We start from the raw sequence: 22,648 nt of genomic DNA, 5'->3' as shown, positions 1-22,648 counted from the left end.
AAACTTCATTGTTTGCAGATGACATGATACTACACATAGAAAATAATAAAGGTGCCACCAAAAATCATCAATGAATTCAGTAAAGTTGCAGGATGCAAAAATACTGAAATCTGTTGCTTCTCTATACACTAACAAGGAACTATCTGAAAGAGAAATTAAGGAAACAATCCCATTTACAATTGCATCAAAAACAATAAAATACCTAGGAATAAACCTACCTAAGGAGGTAAAAGACCTGTACTTGGAAAAGTAGAAGACACTGATGAAAGAAATTGAAGACAACACAAACAGATAGAAATACATACCGTGTTCATGGACTGGAAGAATTAATATTGTTAAAATGGCCATACTACCCAAGGCAATCTACAGATTCAATGCAATCCCTAACAAAATACCAATAGAACTTTTTACAGAAATATAACAAATAATTTAAAAATTTGTATGGAAATGCAAAAGACCCCACATAGCCAAAACAGTCTTGAGAAAGAAGAAGAGAGCTAGAGGTATCATGCTCCCTGACTTCAAACTGTACTACAGAGCTACAGTAATCAAAACAGTATGGTACTGACACAAAAACAGATACATAAATCAATGGAACAGAATAGAGAGCCCAGAAGTAAACCCACGCATCTATGGTCAATCTATGACAAAGGAGGCAAGAATATACAATGGAGAAAAAACAGTCTCTTCAATAAGTGATGCTGGGAAAACTGGGCAGCTACATGTAAAAAAAATGAAATTAGAACATTTTCTACCACCATATACAAAAATAAGCTCACAATGCAGTAAAGACCTAAATGTAAGACTGGAAACCATAAAACTCCTAGAAGAAAACGTAAGTGGAACACTTTTGACATAAATCATAGCAATGCTTTTTTGGATCTGTCTCCTAAAGCAAAAGAAACAAAATCCAAAATAAACAAATGGGACCTAATTAAACTTAAAAGCATTTGCACAGCAAAGGAAACCATTGACAAAATGAAAAGACAACCTACTGAATGGGAGAAAATATTTGCAAGTGCTATGACCAATAAGGGGTTAATATCCAAAATATATAAACAGCTCATACAACTCAACAACAATAAAACAAACAACCCAGGACTTCCCTGGTGGCACTGTGGTTAAGAATCTGTCTGCCAGTGCAGGGGACGTGGGTTCAATCCCTGGTCTGGGAAGATCCCACACGCCGTAGAGCAACTAAGCCTGTGCGCCACAACTACGGAGCCTGTGCTCTAGAGCCCGCGAGCCACAACTACTGAGCCCGTGTGCTGCAACTACTGAAGCCCGCGCTCCTAGAGCCTGGGCTCCACAACAAGAGAAGCCACCACAATGAGAAGCCCGCGCACAGCAACGAAGACCCAATGCAGCCAAAAATAAATAAATAAATTTATAAAGAAAAACAACCCAATTAAAAAATAGGCAGAAGACCTGAATAGACATTTTTCCAAAGAAGGCATACAGATGGCCAACAGGCACATGAAAAGATGCTCAAATCATTAATCATCGGAGAAATGCAATCAAAAACACAATGAGATATCACCTCACAACTGTCAGAATGGCTACCTTCAAAAAGACCACAAATAAGAAATGTTGAGGATGTGGAGATAAGGGAGCCCTTGTACACTGTTAATGGGAATGTAATTTGGTACAGCCACTTTTTTTTTTAATGTGTGTGTAATAAGGACACTTAACATGAGATCTATCCTCTTAAATTTTTTAAAGTATACAATACAGTATCATTAATTATAGACACATGTGGTACAGCAAATCTGTAGAACTTATTCATCCTGCGTAACTAAAATTTTATAGCCGTTGCACAGCAACTCCCCATGTCTCTGTCCCCTGGACCCTAGTAACCACATTCTATTCTCTGTTTCTTTCTACGAGTTTGTCCGTTTTTGACACCTCATTTAAGTGAAATCATGCAGTATTTGTTCTTCTTTGAAGCTGGCATATTTCACTTAGCATACTGTCTTCCAGATTTATCCTTATTTTTACATATGATGTAATTTCTTTCTTGTTTCTAGGTACAGTTCTAAAGCCAAAAATACATCAGAAAACAAAAATCTCTGCCGTTAAGAAGGTTATTGTATCAGGAAGAGAGACACAATAAACATAATGAATAAATTCTATACTAGTCTGTCAGTCTGTTAGAGACAGTAAGTGCTATGGCAAGAGTGACGAGGATCAGAATTGCCCGAGCTGGAAGGACTGAAATTACATATAGGGTGGCCAGGGTAATGATCACTGAGAAAGTAACTTTTGAGTAAATATTAAAGGAAGATAAAGGAGAGTATAGGAATACATATACTTACAGCCCACTGTGAGGACTTCAGCTTTTACTATGAGTGGACTGGGGAACCATTGGAGGGTTTTGAGCAAAGGGGTGATATGATTTGATGTACTGTACAAAGGATCACTATGGATACCATGTATGGAACAGACTGTGAAGGAGCATGGATAGATTTTGGAGGGAAAATTTTTTAGAAGGCTACTGCAGTAATCCAGTCGAGAGATGATGGTAGAATAGACCAAAATGGTCAAAGTGGAGGTGAGAAGTTGTCTGATTCTGGATGTATTTTGGATCCAGATGGTGTGTTTGAGAGAGAGGTCAAGGATGACTCCAAAGTTTTGACTCGAGTAACTGTACAGATGAAATTCCATTATTGAGATGGAGAATACAGTGAGTAGCAGAAGTTAGGAAGGAAGGTATAATGAGTTCAGCTTTGTACACATTAAGTGTGGATGTCAATTAGACATCTCAGTGGAGGTTCCAAATAAAAAGTTGGATATACTGTGCAGGATGCAGCTCTGGGAAAGAGAGTAATCAGAATATACATGATACTTAAAGTCATAAAAACAGAAGGAGATCTCTTAGTGACTGAGGTATAGAGAAATGAAGAGGCAAAAGGACTGGGCTCTAGGGTGCTGTAGAGGTCAGGGAGAAGAGGAGTCACCAGAAAACTGAACAGGGGCATCTAAGGAGATCAAAGGAAAACCAGGAATGTTATCTGGAAGGAAGTGGGGGAAAAAAATGTATCTAGGGAATTCCCTAGCAGTCCAGTGGTTAGGACTTTGCACTTTCACTGCCGAGGGCACAGGTTCAATCCCTGGTCAGGGAACTAAGATCCCGCAAGTGGTGCGGCCAAAAAATAATAATAATAATACAAAATAAAAATAATACCATTGTGATCTGTTTTTTTTTAAAGTGTATCTAGAAAGAGGGAGTAACCAGCTATATCAAATGCTGCTGATCCACCATAAAGAATGAAGACTTGGGGGCACAAGCTCCATTTGGAGTCACAGCCAAGGACAGAAACCAATAGGCTAACCAACAAGTAAGTGATCCTTTGCACACAGTCTGCAGGAGCCAGTTCAAAAAGAGTCTCAAGGAGATAAAATAGGAAGGGAAGATCTGCCCAACATCTGAAGAGGTCTTACTGTCCGCTCATGCGGACAGAAGAGAGAACCTCATGCGCCCTGCCTAGAGAACATATGAAACACCCAAGCAATGGTGCAAGAGAATTTTTCTTCTTCAATCAAGGCTATTGAATGATATATACAAAATCAAAACGCTTAGATAAGAGACATGGCTTCTGTTTGAATTTAAATAACTTCAAACAAGAAGTAATTGTAGGGCTTCCCTGGTGGCGCAGTGGTTGAGAATCTGCCTGCCAATGCAGGGGACACAGGTTTGAGCCCTGGTCTGGGAAGATCCCACATGCCGCGGAGCAACTAGGCCCGTGAGCCACAACTACTGAGCCTGCGCATCTGGAGCCTGTGCTCCGCAAGAAGAGAGGCCGCGACGGCGAAAGGCCTGTGCACCGCGATGAAGAGTGGCCCCTGCTTGCCACAACTAGAGAAAGCCCTTCCAGAGAAACGAAGACCCAACACAGCCAAGAATAAATAAATAAATAAAATTTTTTTTAAAAAAGTAATTGTATCAGGTAAAAGTAGCTGTAATGTGACAAAGGCCTTGAACACCTTCGTTAGTGAAAAAATTGTCAAGTTGCTAGAATGAAGAGAAAAATGTCTCCATTAAGCAAAACTAACTTTCCAACATTGTCTATATCAAACTGTAATTTCCCATGGACTTCAAACATAAAACTGAAGATCTATTTCTGTTGACAAAATAACATTGGCAAACTTTAATTCCTTCTTGTTTCTCCTGTTCTATCAATTCTCTTTAGCCACCCCTCCCTCCATTTGTTAACTCCTTAAAGTCTCTTAAAGCCCCCCAATCACAATTTAGTTCCTTGCTACTGAAAGTGTGGTGCCCAGACGAGGAGCATCAGCAACACCCAAGAGCTTGTTAGAAACGTGGAATCTTGGCCTCACCCCAAACAACATCCCCAACATTCACCCCAACATTTGAGAAGCACTTGTTGAACTGACACTTGATTGCCTTAGGTGGATGTTTCTTTTTTTTTTTTTTAATATTTAAGGTTTTTTTAATTTGTTTTTTAAAGTAGAGGGAAGGATTTTTTTTTTTAATTTATTTATTTTTGGCTGTGTTGTGTCTTCGTTTCATGCGAGGGCTTTCTCTAGTTGCGGCAAGCGGGGGCCACTCTTCATCGCGGTGCGCGGGCCTTTCGCTGTCGCGGCCTCTCTTGTTGCGGAGCACAGGCTACAGACGCGCAGGCTCAGTAGTTGTGGCTCATGGGCCGATTTGCTCCGCGGCATGTGGGATCTTCCCTGACCAGGGCTCGAACCTGTGTCCCCTGCATTGGCAGGCAGATTCTCAACCACTGTGCCACTAGGGAAGCCCTGGATGTTTCTTTATAGCAGGACTTCCCTCTTCTTTTTCCTAGGACCTCTGCCAAGTTCCAGGGCGTGAAAAAGACCATTACTTTCTAATCAAAGAGCTTTAATAGCTAAAAGGTGTCCAAAATCATTTGGTTTTTCTCCTTTTGCAGAATAAGAAAGCAAAGCCTAGAGATTTGACATTACTCCTCTAAGCACAGCTAATGGCAGAAGCTAGCTTCTGCCTACTTTCTTCCTGCTCTTTAGTTTCTTGTATGCTGTCACCATCCCACAACTTAATATCCAAAGAAATGAGAGAGCAGGTGTCAGTGGTGTGTTTTTAGTTTTGCTTTCCATTGTTTTAATTTTTAACAGGAGTGTTAGTGTGAGGAGATCTTAAACCTACATCCAACAAATGGCTCTTCCTCACAAGAACACTACTTAACTACTTCAAACCAAGGCCAAGCCAATTATCCTATCAGAGCAAAGTGTAAGGTTGTGCATAGCAAAATTCATAAATTTACATCAAATTCCTGCATATTTTTCCCATGGTTCCTGCTGTCCCAAGTGGCATCATGTATCATTGTAGACAATAATTTACTGAAAAACAAAGATTAACATACTTAAAAAGTTAAAAACAACAACAGAGAAACCAAACATATGGGCTGATAGTAGCCACCATGTGTTTCCCAGTTCTGCAAAAGGCATTCATGCACCCAGTGGTTAATTCCAGACTTGTTTTCTTACCAGATGCCTGCTCAGGTGAGCTCTATCCCACCTTTCTAAGAACTCTCCACAAATTTCCCTTTAAGCAGAACACCTGCCAGGGTCCCAGGGCTGGAATGACTAGAGCAAGAGCAGAGGATGCAGAGAAAATAACCCTTACTGCTCCCTCTTGTTCTCCTGCTCCAACTTCTTCTATGTCCTGGGCAAAGAACGCACCTCACCAAGTAGCATCACAGAGTTGGCGTGATTCCCCCCCACAGGTAGTTCCACTGCATCCCCTTCCTGTCATCCCCAGAGAAAAGCAGAGGAAACTGCATCCATCCCTTGAAAGAGACCAGGAAGGTGAGAACATGTCCTGCTACTCACAAAGAGAAAATGATGGAAGAGGTGATGACTGACCGAGATGTAGCAGAAAAAGGACGAACACCTACTTGTTCCAGCCTAACTTCAAGCCACCTTTGCTCTGTTGTCATAGCAAGTTTTTATGTGTGTGGCATAAAATGCATAACGTAAAATTTACCAACATAACAATTTTTAGAGGTACAATACAGTAGTATATAGGCACATAGTTTTGCAGCAGATTTCTAGAAGTTTTTCATCTTGCAAAACTGGAACTCAATACTCAGTTGAACGACCCCATTTCCTCTTCCCCAGACCCCATGACCACCATTCTACTTTCTAAGAGTGACTAATCACGTAAGCAGACTAATGCAGCACTTTTGTGTGTGTGTGTGTGACTGGCTTATTTAACTTACCTTAGCATGATGTCTTCAAGATTCATCCATGTTGTCAAATACTGCAGAATTTCCCCCTTTTTAAAGGCTGAATAGTACTCCATTTGATGTACATACATTTTCTTTATCCATTCATCTTTTGATGGACATTTAGGTTGTTTCCACAGCTTGGCTATTATACATAGTGTTGCAATGAACATAGGAGGGCTGAAATTTCTTTGAGTACCTACTTTCAGTTCTTTTGGATATATACCCTGACATGGGATTGCTGGATCATATGGTAATTCTATTTTTAATTTTTTGAGGAACCTCCACACTTTTTCCACAGTGGCAGCAGCAATTTACATTTCCACCAACAGTGCACAAGGGTTCCAGTTCTCCACATCCTCACCAACACTTTTAATTTTGTTTTTTTGACAATGGTTGTCCTAACTCGTGTGAGGTGATATGTCATTGTGGGTTTGATTCGCATTTTCCTGATGATTAGTGATATCGAGTATCTTTTCGTAAGCTTCTTGGCCAATTGTCTATTTGAGTCTTTTGCCTATTTTTTAATAGGGTTGTTTTTTTGTTATTGACATAATTTTTTAACATAATCTGGATACTAACCCCTTATCAGATAAACGGTTTGCAAATATTTTCTCACATTCTGTAGGTCGCCTTTTTACTCCCTTGTTTTCTTCGCTGCACCCTGCAGTCTGTCACAGCACTTTACAGCCAAGCTACTGCGCAAGTCAGATAGCTGAGCCCGGATGCCTTCTGGGGGTTGTAGTCCTGAGCGTCAGAGGCGGGTGGAAGGCGGAGGATATTTTCTGAGTGATGGTTAGAATCAGATTTCTGCTGGGCGGGGCTGGAATGAACCACTGCCTGGTCCTCATTAGCAGAGAGAGAGAAAGAATTAACTCCAAGTCCCCTTTTCTGTCCTCAGTCTCTCGGACCCAGGTTCTGAGAAGAGCCGCTTCCCCACCTTGGCCGTCCACGCAGGCTAGTCCCTCCTCCTCCCTCCGGCTTCCCGCCACTGGGCGCTCGTGGGTGGGGCTTTCCTGGGGGCGGGGCTCATGTAGGCGGGGCGGGGCGTGGGGGCTTCTTCCCTGGCTGGCGCTTCCGAGGCCCGCGGCCATCTAGCGACCTCTTTTCTTGGAACGCGAGGCGCAGGAGGTCCCGTCCATGGACCGATCCGCGGTGGCGAGGGTGGGCGCGGTAGCGAGCGCCAGCGTGTGCGCCGTCGTGGCGGGGGCGGTGCTGGCCCAGTACATTTTCACCTTGAAGAGAAAGACGGGCCGGAAGACCAAGATCATCGAGATGGTGAGTATGGGGGCTCGTCGCTACGGAGCGCTTAGGGGGCCGCGGGTGGTCCGTCCGGCCTCGCCTTCCCGTACCGACCGCTGCTGGAATGAGAGGGGCCCACAGGGGAGCCGTTCGCCCGGCGTGCGGCCACACCGCGGCCAGGTGACCTGGTCTGGACCCTCGACGGCGGCACTCGGCTTCCCATGGGCTTTGTTATGTCTCCATTTGAAACAAAAAGGCAGCAAAATAGGTGATTCGGAAACAAGCTGCCTCCCGCCGCAAAACCCGTTTTTTCGAGAAATAAACGGACGTTTCTGGGCAGATTTCTCCTTCCCTCATCCCGCGTCAAACCGTTGCAACAATCCCATTCTGATGAGGGTTTTTTTTTTTGCACCGTGGCTAGGATGAGTTCGATTATGACAAGGTGTAACTTATCAGTGGTTAATTAAAGGAATGCCAGTTAACCCAGCTGGAGTTCAAAATAGTTTATTTTGTATTTGAATGTTATTCCTTCTTGTCTCAAACTGCCGGGATGTGCCTTCGTGTTCATTTTTTCCCCGCAAACCTCTTACATAACGTTTTAGAAATTTATTTCCAATTTTATTGTAAGACAGTGTTTGAAGAATTCTACTTGAGGTACATTATAAGCAATATTTTCTCCAAAGTTGGGGATGTTTTTAGGGTTTTGTTTTTTAATTAGAGCCCACTCGTCAAGACAGTTTTCTCAGTGAGTTGCATTCTAATATACTTCCTGGAGTGAAGAATCCCGTGTATACTCCCGATGAGATACTACACGCGTGAACTTCTGGGGTCAAGTATTTTTGACAAGTCAGTTGACAGTTTACCGCTGTACTAAATAATATCATTTTAGGTTCATGTTAGAATACTTAGCCCAATCATATGTTCTAATTGATCAAAGAAACTTTTTGTCCCGTTGTTTGCTATTGGCCCTAGGTCGAATACAGAAATATTTTTCCATAAATAAAAGTAAAAAAAAAAAAAATGTTAATTCCCACATATCTCATATGCCAATAGTTTTGTTTATTGGTAGGGTTAAATTAGTCTTAGATTATTATTACATAATCTTTCTCCATCTCTGTACTCATAGAAGCAAATGTTTTTATCTCAAAAATTTCATTTTGTTTATGTTGCTGTCCTGCATAGAAAACTTTGGTGGCTTCCTTTTGTTCCAAACCAAAAATGTATAATACAAATGTGGGGAAAAAACCCACATTGCCATACCTTCCTGTATGTACTTAGACTGTGGATTAGTCTATCACTTCTCCTCTAAACCAGGTAGAGGTAAAAATCAATGCTTTCACAAAATCCACAATGAAGCCATTATAAGAACAGTTTGCCATCTTTGTGAAAATAATTAAGGCCCATTGTTTGTAGTATAGAAATCAGTCAATCTTTATATATACATAATATGTTATATTAATTCAGGCATAGGGACAAGTAGTCTTGTGGCTACAGCATAATATACAGATGTGTATTTGTTTTTGTTTTTTAATTAATTTATTAATTTATTTTTGGCTGTGTTGGGTCTTCATTGCTGCGCGCGGGCTTTCTCTAGTTGCAGCGAGCAGGGGCTACTCTTGGTTGTGGTGCACGGGCTTCTCATTGTGGTGGCTTCTCTTGTTGCGGAGCACGGGCTCTAGGCACGCGGGCTTCAGTAGTTGTGGCACGTGGGCTCAGTAGCTGTGGCTCGCAAGCTCTAGAGCGCAGGCTCAGTAGTTGTGGCGCATGGGCTTAGTTGCTCTAAAGCATGTGGGATCTTCCTGGACCAGGGATCGAACCCCTGTCCCCTGCATTGGTAGGCGGATTCTTAACTACTGCGACACCAGGAAGCCACAGATGTGTATTTGGAAGGAAGAGATGGGGAATGTGGGCAAAGAGGCCAAATTGTAAAGGAGTTTTGTAAAGCCATTCTAAAGGCTTTGCCCTTTATCTTGTAGGTAATAGGGGGCCATGAAAGGTTTTTAAACAGGATAGTTGCATGTTCAAAACTATATTTTATGCAGATCACTTAGACAAGATAGGGTGAAAGGGGAGAGCCTGGAAAGAAGGAGATAATTTAGGAGGTTGTTGGCAGTATTCATTGTGAAAGATGATTAGGGTCTAGACTAGGAAACGAGCGATCAGAGGATAAACATTTCAGAGGTAAAATCAACAGGACTTAGTGGCACTACAAACGCTGGACTCATACAAACCTGGCTTTGAATCTAGGCTTTCTCATTTATCAAGCTATGTGATCTTTGGCAAGTTATTTAACTCCTCTGAGTCTGTTTCTTCATCTATTAATTGGAAGATAATAATACTACCTACTTCATGGGGTAGTTGTGAAGATTACATGAAATAACACAGTGGACATAATTGCTATCATTTGTGAGCTTATCATTATTTATGATCATTAAATAAAGAGATTAATCACAGGGGTGGGGGGGATTACAAGCTAAATGGTGATACTGGCTACATTATTAGCCAAGATAGAAAGGGGGAAAGAAAGAGGAGGCAGGGACAATGTGGAACAATAAGTTCATTTTGTCCTGTTTAGCCAAGTAGAAATGTCCATAAATTAGTTAAAATAACTAAAGTGCTTAGAAAAGCATTTGTTGCCATATATTGGCCCATAGTAATATATAGTATATACATTACCTGTTATTATTAGCAACAGCAATGGAAAATGTAGTGCTGGAGTTGCGAAGATAAACTGGGACTAGAAGCTACTTTCTCAAGTGTCTAGCCTCTTGGCAATAATAGTGGAAATGATTATAATTTCTCACCCATAACTTTGCAGCAAGATGAAAAAGAAAACTTGAGAATACTGACATATAGTGGGTGTTCAGTAAAGAAAACAGAGATCTCAGAGATGGGGTAACAGGACATGTTTCCAAAAGAAGGGGCAGAGGCAGAAGTGTCAGTCTGCACAGATCAAAAATTGACTGAAAGCCTTGTGGGTTGGACAGCCACTAGAGGAACAATGAAGTGAAGAAGACCAGAAAGTGATTGTTGAGTACAAAAATACTTGTGCCGTCAGTGTACGTTTGGTTTGGTTTTGGTTCTGAATGGTTGGCACGTGACCATGTTGGCAGGCAGAATGGCAGTGAAAAACGAGTGCTTAAAGAAGTGAGAGAGGAGGAAGGGAGTTCCCTGGTGGTCCAGTGGTTAGCGCTCGGCGCTTTCACTGCCATGGTCTGGGTTCAATCCCTGGTTGGGGAACTAAGATCTCCCAAGCCCCACAGCTTGGCCAAAAAAAAAAATGAGAGAGGGGGAGAGGGAAAATCAAGCTGAGTTCCAGAGGAGATAGGAAGGTAGGGGATAGAGAACACAGGTGGACAGATGCCTTTTTAAAGGAATAAGGAACATCCCTCTCTCTAAGAGTGAATAGTAGCCCCTCGCTATCCATGGGGGATTGGTTCCAGGACCCCCTTGGATACCAAAGTCCAAGGATGCTCAAGGCCCTTTTATAAAATGGTGTAGTATTTACTTATAACCTATACACAACCTCCTATATACTTTAAATCATCTCTAGATTATCTCTAATACCTAATACAATGTAAATGGTATGTACATAGTTGTAAATACAATGTAAGTGCTATGTAAATTGTTGCCAGTAAGCAGCAAATTCAAGTTTTGCTTTTTGGAACTTTCTGGAATTTTTTCCCCCACATATTTTCAGTCCTTTGTTGGTTAAATCGCTGATGTGGAACTGACAGATACGGATGGCCGACTGTACTACTCACTGATTTATAGTATCCACTTATTTATGCATATTTTAATTTACATTATGTCTTATTTTCAGCCCCGCACTGTCTCTACTTACTTTGTTCTTTACTTCTGTCCAGTTGACTTAATTTCTCCTACTAAATGGCACCTCTTTCCAATTATTATATATCAATTGTTTTCTTTTTTGTTTTTTTTGTATTACCAGAATATATTCTGGTTTTACTTTTTACCAGCAGATTACTTATTTTTCTCCAATAGAAAACTAATTCCAAAAAAAGATAAGATGGTTTAATCTTATTCAGTTCTTCTCATATCCTTTATTAAAGGTACAAACTTAGTTATAAGATAAATAAGTACTAGGGTTATAATGTACAACATAATGACTATAGCTAACACTGCTGTAGGATATATAGGAAGGCTGCTAAGAGATTAAATACTAAAAGTTCTCATCACAAACAGAGACTTTTTTTTTTTGGCTTTCTTATTGTATCTATATGAGATGATGGATGCTAAGTAAACTTATTGCGGAAATCATTTCACAATATATGTATATCAAATCATTATGCTGTATACCTTAAACTTATACAGTGACATATGTCAGTTATATCTCTATAAATTTGGGGGTGGGGAATTCTCCCAAAGTAGAAGTATCTAACAAATGAAATAAAATGGAAGCACAAAACCAGAACAAATGTATAGTCTCAACACTATTCTATAAAGAGCAACAGAGAGGGTGGAAATTATTTCGACAGCAGGAATAGGAGAGATGGAACTGTCACTGGAAGTTCCCCAACCAGTTAAAATTGTCATTTCTAATTTAAACACGTCTCAAGTATTTATGGCTTCCTTGTGAACATCAGCAGTTATTCCTTAAATAGCTGGTGCTGTTTTTGAAACTTCAGTGTGTTTCCTTCCTGGAGATAAACTTCTAACAAAAACTTCTTCCTTTCTTCTAAAGATAATATCAAATGTTTTCTGGGTACTATTCTAAGTGGAAAGCCCACTATTGAGTCTATATTTAGATATATTTAGAAAAGGGAGGGGGGAAAACCAAGATTCAAACAGCTGCTTTAGTAGATCAACACTATCACATAGGCTTTTAAAATATTTCTATAACTCAACTTTCATCTAATTTATATCAGTACAGAAATTTATGACCTTTTAGCACCTGTTTTGAGTTCTTGATTTGTTCTGTGAAGCGTATTCCCTGAACTCCTGTGGCATTTCCTGATGATTTCTCATAATTTAGCAATTTATGTACTCTCTTATATTGTTTACTGTAATGTATATTCATTCATTCATTCATTCATTCATTCATTCATTTATGGCTGTGTTGGGTCTTCGTTTCTGTGCGAGGGCTTTCTCCAGTTGTGGCAAGCGGGGGCCACTCTTCATCGCGGTGCGCGGGCCTCTCACTATCGCGGCCTCTCTTGTTGCAGAGGGCAGGCTCCAGACGCGCAGGCTCAGTAATTGTGGCTCACGGGCCCAGTTGCTCCGCGGCATGTGGGATCTTCCCAGACCGGGGCTCGAACCCGTGTCCCCTGCATTGGCAGGCAGATTCTCAACCACTGCGCCACCAGGGAAGCCCCTGTAATGTATATTCTTGAAGAGTCTGGATTGGTGCATAGTTCTTTGTCATCCTTTTTTATTAATTGTACTTGACTAAGAGAAACAGAGACCCCAAATCAGTGGCTTTATTAAACAGTACAGATTTTATTTTTTTAGTGTAATGAGAAGTCCAAAAAATAGGTAGTTGCTGGTGTTAGTTAGAGGGTACAAGGATATAAAGAGGTCTTTGAAATGTCCTTGGCTTTTCTCATGGTCACAAGATGGCTGTTGTAGTCCTGGCCAACATTTCCATCTTCCAGGCAGCAGAAAGGAGGAAGCAGGAAAGAGAATACTTATTTAATAAGCAAAACTTTCTTCTTGCATGTCATTGGAGGAAACAGTGTCATATGGTCATCCTAACTGTAAGTGAAGCTGAGGAATTTTTTTTTTTTTTTTTGATTGAGCAACTTGCCACCCTCTGACAAAATTGAGATTCTATTAGTAAGAAGAAGAGGAGGGTGTGTATTAGGTAATTACCAGTCTACCATGCCACACCACAGTGCCTGTTCTTTTTTCATATCATTGACTATTCAGTAAATATTCAATATTTAATCAAATGAAAACACCTGTATATAATATAATATTACCAGTGGTCAGTAGGCTGGTAGAAAAATGAGCATTCCAACTATTCCAAGTATTTGGTTATACAGCAGTAGAGAATACAAATTCTGAATAGCTTTGATCTTCTGTCCACCCCAAGAGTAAAGATTTATTCATTCACACCTGAAATATCTAGATCTTAAATAGCTTCTGCACATGGCCACTGCCTTCATACATGCTAATGAGATTTAGAAGCTAATCTCCCAAATGTGTCACAACTAGCTTAAAAGCTAAAGTCCTAACAGTACTTCTAGAATAAATGAATATAAATGTCTTGAGAGAGAGATCAACAGAAGGCTTTGTGGAGTTCAAAGGAACAGGAGATGACATTGGGTAATGTTTGATGGATGTGGTGGTATTTGAGGGGTAGCAATCATGATTAGTCCAATTTGAATAAAATATATTGTCAAATAAGGAAAATACATTAAAATCTTAACTTTGGCAAAGAAAATATCCAAGGTCATCTTGAATCTCCAAATTTGGAAGTAGGGAAATGTTTGTACCAGGCATATGACTTTATCTTTTCAAAGCACGTTTGTCATGTTTCCTGTGTGTTATCCTCATGCAGCAAGTTAACCACATTTTCAACTTCAGTGAAAAATGTGATCTCTTATCTAGTGAGCCATTTTTATATTAGCTAGAATAGTTCCTGAAAAAGTTTTAGCTTTACAAATTTTTTTTTTTTTGCTTATTCCTTTTGTTGTGAATTCATTTACATGACAGATAGAGCCACCCTTAAACCAGATACTAATATTTTTAATTTATTCAAGAATTTTGTTTTCTGGCTAAAAGCTGTCATATCCTTAGATCCTTTTACTTTCTTCATTTAACAAGCTACCACCCCAACCCACCCCCCGGCCCTCCCCACCCCTGTGATTCTGAGGCTTGCAAAAGTTTGAGAACCATTGAAGTAAAAAATTCAAGTTCTTGCCTTCAGCAAAATTACAAATTTTACAAGTCACAAGACTTCCAAGTCTTGTGCTCACAAATAGTGAAAATTGGGGCTGCCAGAAATTACTGTGTGAAGAAGAGAAAGCAGAGTGATGAGGATGTAGAAAAATGGTCACTTTCATTTACTCTGGAGGTGGTATACATTGGTTAAATAAACAATAGTGCATGGTTAAATTATGGTGCATTTGTATAATAAAATATTGTGCAGCTTTGGAAACAAAAAAGTAAATCTGCATGAGTTAACATTTTAAAAAGCTCAAACGAGTTGGCCAAGAGGCACATGAAAAGCTGCTCAACATCACTAATTATTAGAGAAATGCAGATCAAAACTACAATGAGGTGTCACCTCGCACCAGTTAGAATGGGCATCATCAGAAAATCTACAAACAACAAATGCTGGAGAGGGTGTGGAGAAAAGGGAACCCTCTTGTGCTGTTGGTAGGAATGTAAATTGATACAGCCACTATGAAGAACAGTATGGATTCCTTAAAAAACTAAAAATATAATTACCATATGACCCAGCAATCCCACTACTGGGCATATACCCTGAGAAGACCATAATTCAAAAAGACACATGCACCCCAATGTTCATTGCAGCACTATTTACAATAGCCAGGTCACGGAAGCAACCTAAATGCCCATCAACAGACGAATGGATAAAGAAGATGTGGTACATATATACAGTGGAATATTACTCAGCCATAAAAAGGAACGAAATTGGGTCATTTGTAGAGACGTGGATGGACCTAGATACTGTCATACAGAGTGAAGGAAGTCAGAAAGCGAAAAACAAATATCGTATATTAATGCATATATGTGGAATCTAGAAAAATGTTACAGATGAACCAGTTTGCAGGGCAGAAATAGAGACACAGATGTAGAGAACCAAACGTATGGACACGAAGGGGGAAAAGCGGCAGGGGGGTGGTGGTGGTGGTGTGATGAATTGGGCGATTGGGATTGACATGTATACACTGAAGTGTATAAGATGGATGACTAATAACCTGCTGTATAAAAAATAAATAAAATTTTTAAAAAACAAAAGCTCAAACGAGGGGGAAAATAGCAAGTTGGAGGACAGTTTTGGTTCCAAAAGAGATACACATGTATATGCTTGTTATTGGAAATTCTTGAAAAACTATATTAGAAGCTGTTTATAGTTGTTGCTGGTGAGAGTCAAACTGGGGAGGATGAGACTGTGGAGGAAGCCTTCAGCTTTTTCATTCTTTAACGTTTCATACTGTTTGAAAGAACATGAGCATGTATTTTATATATTTTTAAAAACTGGTTAATTAAAAGCAATAACATTATAAAAAGTGTGTTGGGACCACATTGTAGAAGCATCTTTATTATCAGGTGTTTGTAATTAATTTGCTAAAGAGCCTTTGAGTTTGTTTTTCTAAAATAAATAAGATCTGGAATGCGTTTTAGTATGAATAACCTGGTATCTGAGGTACACTGAATTAGCATTACTAGGATCAGGAGGAGAGAAGTATAGGGGAGGAAAAAATAATTTTCCCTCCACCTTTCTAAATTCTCCACTGGGGACCCCATAACAAGACAAACTAACAAGAGAAAAACAAACAGAAGTTCATTAACATGTAGACATGGGCGATACCAGGGGAAAATGAGTAACTCCTGGCTTAGAATTATACCATCTAAAGCTAAAGACAAAAGAACGGTGTGGGAGCCTGTTAAGAGTTGCAGCAGAAGAAGGGTATGGCAAGCCTGACCTAGGGTTGATGCACAAATTTAAGTGCATTCTCCATTAATATGTTTCTTGTGCTTTACTCATCTTCTCTTCCTGGTACAAAGGGAGACACACAAATGGAGATGTCCTTCATAAATATAAATTTCCATTACAAAAAGGTAATTTCTACTCTGTTTTCAGAGCTTCTCCTGTGTCTGCTGTTTCTTTGAAATAATCATCTAAAAATAATCTTTATGCCAAAGAGGTACACCTTGGGGTGGCAAACCTGCCACTCTGGACGAGCAGGAATTAAAATAAGCCTGGAGTAAAGAGAATGACTATGCTCTCTAGACTGCTGTTGGGAGCAGTTGAGAGAGGAGGACAGAAAGAGGATTGCAGAGGTGAAATCTACAGTATTTGAAAGGGAGCAGAATTTGTAACCCCAAAATATGCCTCTGTGGCATTAGGGATTACTTTAGGCTGATTATTTTTTTAAAAAAAAACAGCTGACACAAGAGAAACTCTGAAAAGCAAGTAGAAGTTACCCTTTGATAAGAACAATTTACACTTATAAGGGAAATCTCCATTTGTACGGGTGTCTACCTCTCTCTGTCAGAAAGAGGGCAACAACTGAACCTATAGAAACTCTTAAAGGTCTTAACTCCGCATGACAACCATACCCTTATTTACTGAGCTTTGCCTGAAAACCTGGCTTTCCCCTGCCCAGCATCTTTTGTCTTTAGCTAGAGATGGTATTTAAGGCAATGGCTTGGGCCATTTTGAGAGTTAACTCAGTTTTCCTGGGTATCTCTCATGTATACAGGAAGTATACTGTATATGTTATTCAACTTGTTTTTCTCAATCTGTCTTTTATTACAGGGGAGTCTCAGCCAGGAACCTAGAAGGATAGAGGGAAAATCACTTTCCCTCCCCCACAGATTTTATAATTGTGCCAGGCGTTTTGGGTTATCCTTAATTTTTCACAGCAGTTTGAATGTTCCCTATAATTTATGTTAAATCATTTCCATATATTCCTCTTTTACTTGTTTTTAAAATAATTATTAAATTAGTAATATTTAATGATATATTAATATTAATAATTATTATTAAATTAATAAGCATACAGAGGGACTTCCCTGGTGGTGCAGTGGTTAAGAATCCAACTGCCAATTCAGGGGACACGGGTTCGAGCCCTGGTCCGGGAAGATCCCACATACCGTGGAGCAGCTAACCCCGTGTGCCACAACTACTGATCCTGCGCTCTAGAGCCCTCAAGCCACAACTCCTGAGCCCGTGTGCCACAACTACTGAAGCCCGCGTGCCTAGAGCCCGTGCTCCGCCACAAGGGAAGCCACTGCAAGGAGAAGCCCGCACACCGCAACAAAGAGTAACCCCCGCTCGCCGCAACTAGAGAAAGCCCGCGTGCAGCAACGAAGACCCAACGCAGCCAAAAATAAATAAATAAATAAATTTATTTTTTAAAAAAATACAGAGAATCTGAAATCCTATTTTAATCTTTATTCTTCTTTTAATTATAGGTTGTAATTTATATCGTCATGTAATAACTTATTTGAAATCTAATGTCATGAACCTTACCTGATAGGTTTTCCCCCTTTAAAAAAACAGCAATCAGGGAAATTATACAATCCTGTTTTTCTGTCAGCAGGTGGCAGACTTCTCCCTCTGCTATGGCACGGTGCTACATTTCTAAACTATTTACCTTCCTTACTAATGCACTTTTATGTTTACCATCTATTTCTTAAACCTGAAGGGAAGCAGAATATGCCACCCCAAAATGTGCCATTTTGGCATGTGGATTATTTGGCGCTGAAGGCAGTAAGACTCAGCAGACTCAGGAAAGGCTTTTTACCTCCTCCTTAACTGCCTAAAAATTTAGAAAGGGGTCCTGTACCAGGAAGAGAACTATTACCAGAGATCACATTTTTCATCTGAGAGACTTATCTGCATAGCAGGACAAATGTTTGTTTACCAAACGTTTGCTCTTCCCCTCTTCCTGTGAATTGCCTTCCTCCCCTTTAAAGCCCCAGACTCCTACCTCTTTCTCCTTAGCTCAGTATGGTATATAAGCCTCACTCAATTGCCCGGCTGTCTTTTTTTTTAAAGGAACTCTATTTATTTATTTATTTTTGGCTGTGTTGGTTCTTCGTTTCTGTGCGTGGGCTTTCTCTAGTTGCGGCAAGCGGGGGCCACTCTTCATCGCGGTGCGTGGGCCTCTCACTATCGCGGCCTCTCTTGTTGCGGAGCACAGGCTCCAGACGCGCAGGCTCAGTAATTGGGGCTCACGGGCCTAGTTGCTCCGCGGCATGTGGGATCTTCCCAGACCGGGGCTCGAACCTGTGTCCTCTGTATTGGCAGGCAGATTCTCAACCACTGCGCCACCAGGGAAGCCCCTACCTGGCTGTCTTTGGGTCTCATATCTTCGTGGGAGCTCTTGTAGGTATAAAAAATTTTTTTTCTGTTAATCTGGCTTTTTAGTACGGGGGATCTCAGGCAAGAATCTAGGATAGAGAGAAAATTTTTTTCCTCTCCTAAAGACCATTAACCTATGAAATTTAAACCAAGTATGACAGTATTCTGCCATTATAGATGTAAATGCCATTTGTCTACTTTTTTCAACATATGTTCTTCATTTTCAAGGTGCTAATAGATTACAAAGTTGTTTAGCAGTTGATTGGAGGGTTGCTTAATTTGTTTGGCAAGTTCCTGCTTATAATTAGGTGGAAGTAGATGGTCAGAGGTTTAACATGATGTGGGTTCCTGCAACATCCTTCCTGCCTCTGTTGTATCTCCTCTGAAGCCTTGTCGTGGCACAGCCCTCTCATTTACCTTACCTCAAATGTCCCACTCAGAGTCTGGGTTCCGAATACACCATCAAAAAAATCATCATGTTATTATACAGTCTTCCCCCATGAACAGTTTGTCAGTCTATCTTGATTTCTCTGTCAGTCACACCATTAGCGTTCTAGCGTTCTCATTCTCTAAGGGAATGAGACATTCGATGGATTTTGGTAGAGGGAGATAGGAAAAGTTTGAGAACCTAACCTAGCTTTAAAGCATAGTGAAATGTTACAAAAAAGAAACCCACTGAAGTTCCCTAAGATAACAGGGGGCTCTACACTGCATAGAACTAGAAAACAATTAGAAACCGATTTGCATTTGGGTTAATTTGGCACTGCCTTGTTATCTTGTAACCAGGGAAAAGGAACTAAAACTTTGAGTTATCTACTTATGTCCAAGTGTGCCCTGCATGTTTACCTAATTTAATCCTTAAAACACAGTACAGCTGGTAATTATTGTAATTTTCTATCAATTTGCTTAGGAACTTAGCTAATAAATAGCAGAGCCAATATTCACTCGGATTATAGCTCTCTCTGAAGCTCTTGAGTAAAGCATGCTTCCAGTTGGGAATGAGAATTACTTCTTTAGTAAGGTGTTGTTGTGTTGCTGATCTTTAAAAATTTTGTCTTTCTAAGCTAATTACTTTATTCTATTTTGTCTTTTGTACATAACTGTGTACCATGCATGATATTGTCACGTGTTCCTAGTTTTGGCAGGAGAAGGAACTCTATCTACTGATCCATAATTATTGTTCTGTTTTTCTCTGCATAATATAAATATTGTGGTTTATCTAGTAAAGATACACAGCATTTTCTTTCTTTAACAAGTTATGTTAATCTGTGATCTGACCACTAGACAATCTTGTAAGGGAATGGGGTCATGTAATAGATGTTTGAGTTTAGTATTTGGTAAATCCTTGGTTCAGATCTCAGCACTGCCACATTCTAATGATTTAGCCCTGGACAAATTTCACTTTTGTAAGCCTTAGTTTCCAGTTCTCTAGAGTGGAAAAGATTCACCTAAAAACTCTCCTGCCCCCTGTTTCCTTCAGGGTATTATATTAGAATATGTTCTGTTTTTGTGTTGTTATTTTTCATTTCACTTGTTTTAAATAATTACACTTTGGGAGAATTCCAACAGTATACTATTCTAGTATCCACCTGGGTTATTAAGATTAAAAAAGAAATTATATACATGCAGCGTATATAATAAACAAAGCTATTCTTTTCCCAACTTTATTTTAGACATGATGTTCTCATATAGTATATTATTCATATTAAGTAATGCATTTAAAAATGATCTCTAAACAGTATTCCATTTGAGCCCTCAGATTTGGAGATAAAAACTGAATGACTAGTTTTATCATATATCTTTCTTAAAGTTAAAAAGATTGGGAATGAGAAATGTCCAGCATTATGCCAAATTCTGAGCAACAGTTTTTAACCTGAGTACCTAGCACTCTAGAAAACAGTACCTAGCCCAATCCCTGCACGCCTGCTGTCACAATTGTAGATGGTTCAGCTGACCTGGGTAGCACACTTGGAGGCTTGGCATATATCATTTACAATTACTGAGACTTAATTTCACTACAATTGTATGAGAAACATGAGTTATTATAAAGGATAAAGCTGTATCTGATTCACTTTTGAGTCCCCTGTAGTATACTTACAACAAGCACAGATCATGTGATTCATTATATATTTCAAAACTAACTCATGGGGTCCACAGGTGTGGATTTCCAATCATTTGATTCAGCTTTAGGGGAGTTTTGATGATTAAGGACTCATGAGTACCTGAATTAAGATCCAGCTTTTTACAAGGAATTTCTCCATTTTTAATTATTTACCTATCTTAAACTTAATTTTCCCTTTGATTCTTTCTCTTTTTATTTCTGGTGTAGTATATGCTGATATAAAATTAGAAAATCTAGATAAGCAAAAAAAGTAATCTGCAATTTTCACCACCTAAAAAACCCCATATTTTAGTAAATGTACTCCTTTCTCCTTCTGTACATATAACTATTAAGTATCATTTTTCCCAAAATAAGACCATACTGTAACATTGTTTTTAACTTGTTAAAACAATGTTTAACTTGTTAATTTATTTCTTAATGATAAACTTATACTTATTTTAATGACTATATTGTCTTTGGTATTATATCATATATGGATATCATTAATTATTTGGCAAGTTCTTCATTGGTGAACATTTAGATTGTTTCTCACTTTCAGTTATGATAAATAATGGATCAGTGAACATTCTTGTAGCATCTGTGCGTGTCCATGATTGTTTAAATGGAATTGCTTGATGAAAGCCTTTTGAATGTGCTGCCAGGGGTTACCCTCTGAAAAGGTTGTACCAATTTATATTTTCACCAACAGTATATTTAAGTACCTAGCTCCGTGTTTTCCTGGGAGTAGATATCTTTTTTTTTTTTCCTGATCTTTGCCAAATGATAGCTTTTTTAAAAAGTATTAATATTTCTATTACTTTTGAAGTTGAACTTTTTAAAAAATTGGCCACTTATTTTCTTCTTTTCTGAACCATCTGAGTTCTTTTTCTTGATTTGCAAGGGCTTTTATAAAATGACTTTCAGCCATGAGAGTATGTTAGAAATATATTTTTCCAAGTTTTTGTTTCACTTCCATTTTTGAGTAGTCTAAATTGACCTTCCTTTTCAAACCTTTAAATGGCTTCGTTAAACCAATGTACTAATTCTTTAGAATGTTTTACTAACCTTGATTGCACATGACTCCTCATTTACACATTATGACTTCATTCGATAGCCAGAGTAGGAGGAGAATATAGCATTAAATAGTTTGTATAACTTACTCACTAGTTGACCCTCCCAGCCATAGAATGAGGAAGGCTAACTACAGAAAAAAATAGTAAGGCATTATGATTTGTCCCAATAGATAATTTTCATTTTACCTTCATAAATATTACTTAATATATGCCATGTCCATTTCTTCTAAAGATGTAGTAGCATTATACACACTTTCACTTTTATTTTGGGACATGTAACTTTTAAAAAATAATCTTTGTTTTCTTCTAGGTATAAGATATTATTCATTATAGAAAATTTAGAAAATACCAGAGAGTATGAAGAAGAAAATACAATCACCTGTGATCCTATCATTGCTGTTTGATAACTATTACTTGATCTTTGGAATATATTTGATTCAGTCATGTCAGATGATTATTATACTATTGAATTTAGTTTGTTACTGGGTTGTTGTTGTTTTTTTTTCTGCTTTATAACAAAGTGAATCAGCTATACATATACATATATTCCCATATCTCCTCCCTCTTGCATCTCCCTCCCACCCTCCCTATCCCACCCTGTCACTGGTTTATTATTTAAAACTTTTGTTATGTGTATTCATAAGTGAAATTAGGTATCTTTTCTCTTTTTGTCTCTTTTTGAGAGACATTTGTTTCAGGGTTTTATACTAGTTAGTTCATAAATGGAATTGGGTAGTTAACTTCTTTTTATGTGTTATAGTTTATCTAGCATGGGAGCTGTCAAGTTTTGAAAGAGCTCACAAGTATAAAACCTGATCACAAAGCTTTTTGAAGGCCATTTTCTAATAAACTTATTTTTATAAGTTCTGTTCTAATGAGCACACATTTCATTGTTGGTTTTGGTTTGGTTTGGTTTATTGAAGTATAGTTGATTTACAATGTTGTGTTAGTTTCTGGTGTACAGCAAAGTGATTCA

General features: G+C 39.0%; 2 protein-coding genes across 6 annotated transcripts in view; one reads left to right on the top strand and one right to left on the bottom strand.

The window, feature by feature from the left end:
* LOC309665443 (uncharacterized protein) overlaps window positions 1-7,156 on the bottom strand; it is a 28,755-nt gene extending 21,599 nt beyond the window's left edge. For both annotated transcript variants that reach the window (XM_082471949.1, XM_082471948.1), the window contains exon 1: window positions 6,225-7,156. The gene's annotated coding sequence lies outside the window, so the exon portion shown is untranslated. The remainder of the gene's footprint in view (window positions 1-6,224) is intronic.
* A 103-nt stretch (window positions 7,157-7,259) lies between these two features.
* NT5C3A (5'-nucleotidase, cytosolic IIIA) overlaps window positions 7,260-22,648 on the top strand; it is a 40,585-nt gene continuing 25,196 nt past the window's right edge. Inside the window, exon 1 of one of the 4 annotated variants that reach the window (XM_082472078.1) lies at window positions 7,260-7,508. In XM_082472078.1, coding sequence (XP_082328204.1) covers window positions 7,371-7,508 — 138 coding nt within the window. In that variant the 5' untranslated portion in view covers window positions 7,260-7,370. The remainder of the gene's footprint in view (window positions 7,509-22,648) is intronic. The other 3 variants (XM_082472079.1, XM_082472082.1, XM_082472081.1) reach the window with 3 other exon arrangements.

The sequence above is a fragment of the Balaenoptera physalus genome, assembly GCF_965194825.1.
Source record: "Balaenoptera physalus genome assembly, chromosome: 8".
Classification (NCBI taxonomy): Eukaryota; Metazoa; Chordata; class Mammalia; order Artiodactyla; family Balaenopteridae; genus Balaenoptera; species Balaenoptera physalus.
Note: the sequence above shows the minus strand (reverse complement) of the source record. Positions and strands in the feature narration are given on the sequence as shown.